This window comes from Heptranchias perlo, chromosome 17, assembly GCF_035084215.1.
Source record: "Heptranchias perlo isolate sHepPer1 chromosome 17, sHepPer1.hap1, whole genome shotgun sequence".
Classification (NCBI taxonomy): domain Eukaryota; kingdom Metazoa; phylum Chordata; class Chondrichthyes; order Hexanchiformes; family Hexanchidae; genus Heptranchias; species Heptranchias perlo.
The window spans coordinates 1450064-1458979 of NC_090341.1; the positions used below are offsets into that span (position 1 = coordinate 1450064).

The 8916-nt window shown below is 59.5% G+C and overlaps 1 protein-coding gene across 1 annotated transcript in view; it reads right to left on the reverse strand.

The window, feature by feature from the left end:
• qars1 (glutaminyl-tRNA synthetase 1) overlaps positions 1 to 8916 on the reverse strand; it is a 49683-nt gene that overhangs the window by 1844 nt on the left and 38923 nt on the right. Inside the window, exons 8-12 of the mRNA XM_067999055.1 lie at positions 7238 to 7447; positions 6829 to 6921; positions 6282 to 6409; positions 3230 to 3296; positions 2267 to 2392 (exon numbers count right to left, since the gene is read on the reverse strand). Of these exons, the coding sequence (XP_067855156.1) occupies positions 2267 to 2392; positions 3230 to 3296; positions 6282 to 6409; positions 6829 to 6921; positions 7238 to 7447 (624 nt within the window). The remainder of the gene's footprint in view (positions 1 to 2266; positions 2393 to 3229; positions 3297 to 6281; positions 6410 to 6828; positions 6922 to 7237; positions 7448 to 8916) is intronic.

The window sequence follows — 8916 nt, forward strand, 5'->3', positions numbered from 1 at the left end:
GGGATTTGTAAATATGAATGAGAATTTTGAAATGAATGTGCTGGGGAGCAGGGAGCCAATGAAGACGGGGAATCGGAAGTGGGGGATGAGTGAGTGGGACCAAGCGTGGGACAGGATGGAGGTGGCAGAGTCTGAGTCTGTGTGGGGGGCCCAGCGATGATGCAGGTTTGGATGCTCAACAATGACAACATGCATTTATACAGCACCCTTAACACGGCGAAACCTCCCAAGCATTCCATGAGCAATTATCAAACAAAATTTGACACAGCCACATAAGGTGATATTTGGACCAAGAGGTAGGTTTCAAGGAGCATCTTAAAGGAGAGAGAGGTGGAGGTGTTTAGGGAGGGAATTACAGAGCTTAGGGCCTAGGCAGCTGAAGACATGGCCGCCAATGGTGGAGTGATTAAAATTGAGATGCACAAGAGGCCAGAATTGGAGGAGCAGAGAGGTCTCGGAGGGTTGTAGGGCTGGAGGAGGTTACATAGATAGGGAGGGAGGAGGTTACATAGATAGGGAGGGGTGAGGCCATGGAGGGATTTGAACACGAGGATGAGAATTTTAAAATCGAGGCGGTCCCAGACCGGGAGCCAATGTAGGTCAGTGAGCACAGGGGTGATGGGAGAACGGGACTTGGTGCGAGTTAGGATACGGGGCAGCAGAGTTTTGGGTGAGCTGAAGTTTATGGAGGGTGGAAGATGGAAGGCCGGCCAGGAGAGCATTGGAATAGTTGAGTCTGGAGGTCACAAAGGCACGGATGAGGTTTTCAGCTAGTTTTAATGAGTTCTACCACCAGTACTGTCTTATTCAGGAGATAACAGATCAATGGGTGAAACCTGCTCCAGTCCTGTTCACACTGTCTGGCCTGCTGGGATGTCTCAGGAATGACTTTCTATCTCTCCCCGAGGTGAGCAATAAGGGCATCTCCCCGCTCCCTCCCGGGCACCTCCCCGCCCCCTCCCCGCCCCCACCCGGGCATCACCCCGCCCCCACCCGGGCATCACCCCGCCCCCTCCCGGGCACCTCCCCGCCCCCTCCCGGGCACCTCCCCCTCCCCGCCCCCACCCCCTCCCGGGCACCTCCCCCTCCCCGCCCCCACCCCCTCCCGGGCACCTCCCCCTCCCCGCCCCCACCCGGGCACCACCCCGCCCCCACCCGGGCATCACCCCGCCCCGAGAAACAGCGCCCCCCCGCCCCGAGAAACAGCGCTCCTCCTCGCCCCGAGAAACAGCGCCCCTCCTCGCCCCGAGAAACAGCGCCCCCCCCGCCCCGAGAAACAGCGCCCCCCCCGCCCCGAGAAACAGCGCGCCCTCCCGCCCCGAGAAACAGCGCGCCCTCCCGCCCCGAGAAACAGCGCCCCCCCGCCCCGAGAAACAGCACCCCCCCTCGCCCCGAGAAACAGCGCCCCCCCTCGCCCCGAGAAACAGCACCCCCCCTCGCCCCGAGAAACAGCACCCCCCCTCGCCCCGAGAAACAGCACCCCCCCTCGCCCCGAGAAACAGCACCCCCCCTCGCCCCGAGAAACAGCACCCCCCCTCGCCCAGAGAAACAGCACCCCCCTCGCCCCGAGAAACAGCACCCCCCCTCGCCCCGAGAAACAGCACCCCCCCTCGCCCCGAGAAACAGCACCCCCCCTCGCCCCGAGAAACAGCACCCCCCCTCGCCCCGAGAAACAGCACCCCCCCTCGCCCCGAGAAACAGCACCCCCCCTCGCCCAGAGAAACAGCACCCCCCCTCGCCCAGAGAAACAGCACCCCCCTCGCCCCGAGAAACAGCACCCCCCTCGCCCCGAGAAACAGCACCCCCCTCGCCCCGAGAAACAGCACCCCCCTCGCCCCGAGAAACAGCACCCCCCTCGCCCCGAGAAACAGCACCCCCCCTCGCCCCGAGAAACAGCATCCCCCCTCGCCCCGAGAAACAGCACCCCCCCTCGCCCCGAGAAACAGCACCCCCCCTCGCCCCGAGAAACAGCACCCCCCCTCGCCCCGAGAAACAGCACCCCCCCTCGCCCCGAGAAACAGCAACCCCCCACCGAGAAACAGCACCCCCCCACTCGCCCCGAGAAACAGCACCCCCCCCTCGCCCCGAGAAACAGCACCCGCCCCCCCAAGAAACAGCACCCCGCCCCCCGCCACCTCCCCGCCCCCTCCCGGGGTGATCCCTCCCGGGGGCATCGCGCACTGTGACATCAGCTTAAGCTCTTCAGGCGAGCAGTGCATCTGATTATTGGTTTCACTGGGACTGTACAGGATAACACTGCACCCACCTTCTGCTCAGTGCTGTCCGGATCCAGAGAGAAATAGCCAACTCGCTCAAACTGGAACTTGTCGAAGGGTTTGGCCGTTCTCACCGATACGTCCAGCATCGCATCTCCCAGCACCACCAGGGAGTTCTAGGGAGAGAGAAATCACACTCAGCTATTCTGTAACCAGAGATTCAGGCAGGTCTTTTGAAGTGATGTCATCCAGGTCCTGGGGAGTCCTTAGGAACCCCTACAAATAGGTGTGGTGGTGTCATGATCATGTTACTGGACTAATAATCCAGACAACGTAAGTTCAAATCCCACCAGGGCAGTTTGAGAATTTGAATTTCGTTTTTAAAAAAAGGAAATAAAAATCTGGTCTCAGTAAAAGTGACCATGAAGCTGTTGGATTGTCGTAAAAACCCAACTGGTTCATTAATGTCCTTTAGGGAAGGAAACCTGCCGTCCTTACCCGGTCTGGGCCTATATGTGACTCCAGTGCCGCACCAACGTGGTTGACTCTTAACTGCCCTCTGAAGTGACCCAGCAAGACACTCAGTTGTAGCAAACAGAAGGCCCACCACCACCTTCTCAGGGCAACTAGGGATGGGCAATAGATGCCGGCCTTGCCAGCGATGCCCACAGCCCAAGAATGAAAAAAAAACCCACATCCAGCCTTTGACAGTCCAGCAGGGGTTGGAAACAACACCGTGGGGCATGAGGACAGGTCCGTTCCCAGTTATTTTGTGGGTTCCCACCCTCACCAGTTCGTCCCCAATTCATCCCACAAATGTCAGCTTGGCTCAGTTGGGGCAAAGGTTTTTTCTGATCTCTAACTTGCTCAAGGCCCCTATGCTACTCTCTGCTCACGCTCCAAGTCCAACAACTTGCTTCATCCCATCTGAACCTTTCATTAGTTTAAAGACAGACCCTTAAATTACAGCCCAGGAGGAGGCACCACTCACAGTTCAGCTCTTCAATACTCACAGGGTTAATATCACTCAGGAAGCCACCGGGCACCTCACTGGGGTCCTCGGGACTTTTGTGGAGGAAGCTACAAAAAAAAACATATTGGGATCAAAATTTCAATCCAGGCAACCCCCCCCCCCGAGAAACAGCACCCACCCCGCCCCCCCCCGAGAAACAGCACCCCCCCCCCCGAGAAACAGCACCCACCCCCCCCGAGAAACAGCACCCCCCCTCGCCCCGAGAAACAGCACCCCCCCCCCCCCGAGAAACAGCACCCACCCCCCCCGAGAAACAGCACCCCCCCTCGCCCCGAGAAACAGCACCCCCCCTCGCCCCGAGAAGCAGCACCCCCCCTCGCCCCGAGAAACAGCACCCCCCCCCCCGAGAAACAGCACCCCGCCCCCCCCGGGAAACAGCACCCCCCCCCCCGAGAAACAGCACCCCGCCCCCCCCCGAGAAACAGCACCCCCCCCGAGAAACAGCACCCCCCCTCGCCCCGAGAAACAGCACCCCCCCCCGAGAAACTGCACCCCGCCCCCCCCGAGAAATGGCACCCCCCCCGAGAAACGGCACCCCCCCTCGCCCCGAGAAACGGCACCCCCCTCGCCCCGAGAAACGGCACCCCGCCCCCCCCCGAGAAGCAGCACCCCCCCACCCGAGAAACAGCACCCGCCCCCCCCCCGAGAAACAGCACCCGCCACCCCCCGAGAAACAGCACCCCCCCTCACCCCGAGAAACAGCACCCCCCCTCGCCCCGAGAAACAGCACCCCCCTCGCCCCGAGAAACAGCACCCCCCCTCGCCCCGAGAAACAGCACCCCCCCAACCGAGAAACAGCGCCCCCCCGCCCCCGAGAAACAGCACCCCGCCACCCCCCGAGAAACAGCACCCCCCCTCGCCCCGAGAAACAGCACCCCCCCTCGCCCCGAGAAACAGCACCCCCCCTCGCCCCGAGAAACAGCACCCCCCCTCGCCCGAGAAACAGCACCCCCCCTCGCCCCGAGAAACAGCACCCCCCCTCGCCCCGAGAAACAGCACCCCCCCTCGCCCGAGAAACAGCACCCCCCCTCGCCCCGAGAAACAGCGCCCCCCCCCTCGCCCCGAGAAACAGCGCCCCCCCCCTCGCCCCGAGAAACAGCGCCCCCCCCCGCCCCGAGAAACAGCACCCCCCCTCGCCCCGAGAAACAGCACCCCCCCTCGCCCCGAGAAACAGCACCCCCCCTCGCCCCGAGAAACAGCGCCCCCCTCGCCCCGAGAAACAGCACCCCCCCTCGCCCCGAGAAACAGCGCCCCCCCTCGCCCCGAGAAACAGCACCCCCCCTCGCCCCGAGAAACAGCACCCCCCCTCGCCCCGAGAAACAGCACCCCCCCTCGCCCCGAGAAACAGCGCCCCCCCCCTCGCCCCGAGAAACAGCGCCCCCCCCCTCGCCCCGAGAAACAGCGCCCCCCCCCGCCCCGAGAAACAGCGCCCCCCCCCGCCCCGAGAAACAGCGCCCCCCCCGAGAAACAGCACCCCCCCTCGCCCCGAGAAACAGCATTCCCCCCCACGAGAAACAGCACCCCCCCTCGACCCGAGAAACAGCGCGCCCCCCCCGAGAAACAGCGCCCCCCCCTCGCCCCGAGAAACAGCGCGCCCCCCCGCCCCGAGAAACAGCGCCCCCCCCTCGCCCCGAGAAACAGCGCGCCCCCCCGAGAAACAGCGCCCCCCCCCCCGCCCGAGAAACAGCGCGCCCCCCCGCCCCGAGAAACAGCGCGCCCCCCCGCCCCGAGAAACAGCGCGCCCCCCCGCCCCGAGAAACAGCGCGCCCCCCCGCCCCGAGAAACAGCGCGCCCCCCGCCCCGAGAAACAGCGCGCCCCCCCGCCCCGAGAAACAGCGAGCCCCCCCCGCCCCGAGAAACAGCGCGCCCCCCCGCCCCGAGAAACAGCGCGCCCCCCCGCCCCGAGAAACAGCGCGCCCCCCGCCCGAGAAACAGCGCGCCCCCCCGCCCCGAGAAACAGCGCGCCCCCCCCGCCCCGAGAAACAGCGCGCCCCCCCGCCCCGAGAAACAGCGCGCCCCCCCGCCCCGAGAAACAGCGCGCCCCCCCGCCCCGAGAAACAGCACCCCCCCTCGCCCCGAGAAACAGCACCCCCCCTCGCCCCGAGAAACAGCACCCCCCCTCGCCCGAGAAACAGCACCCCCCTCGCCCCGAGAAACAGCACCCCCCCCTCGCCCCGAGAAACAGCACCCCCCCCTTCCACCAAAAACAGCCCCATCCCCCCAAACCAAGAAACAGCACCCCCCTGCCCCAGAAGCAGCACCCTCTTTCCAGCACCCCCCCCCACTGACACAGGCAGCAGCCCTCTCCTTGTCTATGTGGACTTCCAGAAGAGATTTGATAAGGTTCCACACGAGATTATCAAAATACAAGCGCACAGAATTGGAGACTTGTGTTGGTAATTGTTTGGGAGACAGCGAGTGGGGATAAAGGGAACAATCTCTGATTGACGGGATGTGACAAGTGATGTTCCCCAGGGACCTCAGCTTTTCACCGTACTCATCAGTGATTCGGATGAAGGAATAGCGAGCCGTATATCTAAGTTTGCAGATGACACTAAGTTAGGAGGCACAGTAAGTTTTGTAGATAGGAGCAGGAAGTTGCAAAGCAACATCGATAGGTTAAGTGAGTGGGTAAATGGAGTTCAAACTACAAATGGAGTTCAAACTACGGATCTGAGAAAGACAAATCATAATATATTCTTAATGGTGAGAAACCAGGAATTGTGGAAGAGCAAAGGGATTTAGGGGTCCGAGTACACAAATCACTAAAGGCTAGAAAGAAAAGTACAAAAAGTAATCAAAAAAGCTAATGGAATGATGGCCTTTATCTCAAAGGGAGGAAGTGATGCTTCAGTTGTGTAGAGCCCCGGTCAGCCCCTCACCCCCCCCTCCGAGTACTGTGTACAGTTTTGGGCACCGCACCTCAGGAAGGCCTTGGAGGGGGTGCAGCACAGATTCAATTGAAATATTTTGACTGAAATCGATAGATTTTTGTTGTGTATAATGTCCGCCCTCTCCCGTGTATGACTTACAGTCTCTCGTATAGCCGTAGTTCACACATCAGAGGATTGGACACCCAGTGAATAAAGGCCTTTGGTTTCTCTGCCATGTCCGATTTCCTACAAGTTGCCTCCAATTCGACCAGTTTCCCGTTCTTATTCTGTAAAGTGCAAAATACAATCAGTGAAACATTTTCTGTTGATTGGATTCCGATAGTTTGGGCCTCCCCAGAGGGATGGTGGCTGTGAAGGGTTTCGTGGCCTTCAGTCTGCAATTTACACCAACCCTTTGCTGTAATTTATAATTGGTCTCCGGACCAGTCCTGCTCCAATCATCAGGCAGCATGGCTTTCCAACACCGCATGTCCATGGGAGGTCAGTGTGTGTGGTGAGAGGATAAGATGCTGTGTAAATACAAATGTTATCAGCAGATCGGCAGCCCATTCTGAACAGTGAGGGCCTGGAACAGGGCAGCAAACGAAGAGACAAGAACCAGTTTTACGAGGATGGTCTTAACTCCTGCTCAAAGAATTGTGCTTTCAGTTGCCATTGGTTGTTCCCACTGCCGACAGACACTTACCCTTAGAACTCTCTGCACCGAGATGACGTAGCCAGCGTGTCGGAGTCCCACCGATTGCTCAAGGGTCAGTCGCTTGTAACCCTTCTCTGTCACCTGCACACAAAGCAATTTTACGTCAGCATCACCGGCACCCAGTGAACAGGAGGGGGGCAGAACAACAATCAGCACTGCGGTGGGGGCAGCCCCAGGGCGGCGGGGTCCAGGTAACCCACCCCAGTGACCGATCGCGATCCCCGACACCAACCTTGAGCCCGACCCCAACCCCAATTCCGACCCCTGATCCCGACCCAGATTCCCGAGCCTGACCGCGATTCCTAAGCCCAATCCCTGAACCCGATTCCCGACCCTGCACCAGCGCCTGGCAAAGCACACGGCAAAACTGAGAAGCGGTGAATGGCAAGAGACTCACCTCCCGGAAATCGGACTGCTCGATGTAGATGGTGGAGGTAATCGGCACAGTGTGGAATCCCTTACTTTCATCCGCTGGGAAATTTGGAACAGAGACTTGTGTAGGCTGCAGGGAAACAGACGGTATCATCAGGGGAGGGGCAGTGGCAGTGGCAGTGGCAGGAGGCACATTATTCGTGCTCTCCCCGCCCCTCGCGCTCCCCGCCCCCACCTCTCACACATGCCCCACCCCCACTTCCTCTGTTGCACTTTCGGGAATTCAGATCTATGGATTTTAACTAAGGCGCCGTGTAAAAGTGGAGCGTCCAATCCCAGTAGGTGTGGGAGGAGCAGACATACGTTGCCTGGGAATTCAGACCCTGCTGAAGGAACAGAATTCATGTTGACACAAAATTCCAATTGTTTCACTGTTCCCACAAGTCACAAATCCACAGGAAACGGTGAGGAAAAAAAAGAGGTTTGATTAAAACCGCAGATATTTTTTGTCTGGTTTAGTTTCTAATTTCAGTTGAGTCTGACCACACTGGTGATCAACACTAATACCCGAGACCCACACGTTCCACAGACACCGACTCTCACCGGGGCACAGTCCCCAGAGGCACCGACCCTCACCGGGGGACAGTCCCCAGAGGCACCGACCCTCACCGGGGGACAGTCCCCAGAGGCAACGACTCTCACCGGGGGACAGTCCCCAGAGACACCGACTCTCACCGGGGGACAGTCCCCAGAGACACCGACTCTCACCGGGGGACAGTCCCCAGAGACACTGACTCTCACCGGGGGACAGTCCCCAGAGGCACCGACCCTCACCGGGGGACAGTTCCACAGACACTGACTCTCACTGGGAGACAGTTCCACAGACACTGACTCTCACTGGGGGACAGTCCCCAGAGACACTGACTCTCACCGGGGGACAGTTCCCAGAGACACCGACTCTCACCGGGGGACAGTTCCACAGACACTGACTCTCACTGGGAGACAGTTCCACAGACACCGACTCTCACTAACCCAGGGGTCACTGGGCAGTGATCAGGAGCAGGAACCCTGGCTGATGTTTTTGTTTCCCCTGCTTAATCCAGGGGTGCTGTGGCCAATGTTGCGGCTCAGGGATTTTGCTGGTCCATGTGGCTGCGTACTACATTGGACGTTTCACTGACCAGTGAAGCTGTAACGAGTCCCCAGCTGGCAGTTCTAATTTTTAGTGGCCAAGAGGGAGGAAGTCAGCACAAGTGACATCATCCAGCGTAGCAATAGATCCAACCAAAAAAGGGAGAAATAAGAGAAGTGAACAGCTGGGAGAGACTGATTTCTGTTAGTGGCCATCACTCAACGTGACCAATTCAAGTTCTCTCATCAGGGAGAGAGTATAACATTTCTGCTTAACCACAGAATAGCCGCACCTTAAATATAAGACAGTCACTAACATATCAAATAAAGAATTTAGGAGGAATTTCTTTGAATTGGGGAGAATATGCATTCGCTGCCACAAGCAGTGGATGAAGCAGAGAGCATTAAAGGGGAGGCTTAATACATACATGAGGGAGAAGGGAATAGAGGGATATGGGGGCAGGGTGGGAGGAGGTAATTAGAGAGAGAGGAGGTTCGTGTGGAGTATAAACTCCAGCATAGTCCAGCTGAATGACCTGTTTCTCTGCAGCAAAGAAAGACTTGCATTTATAA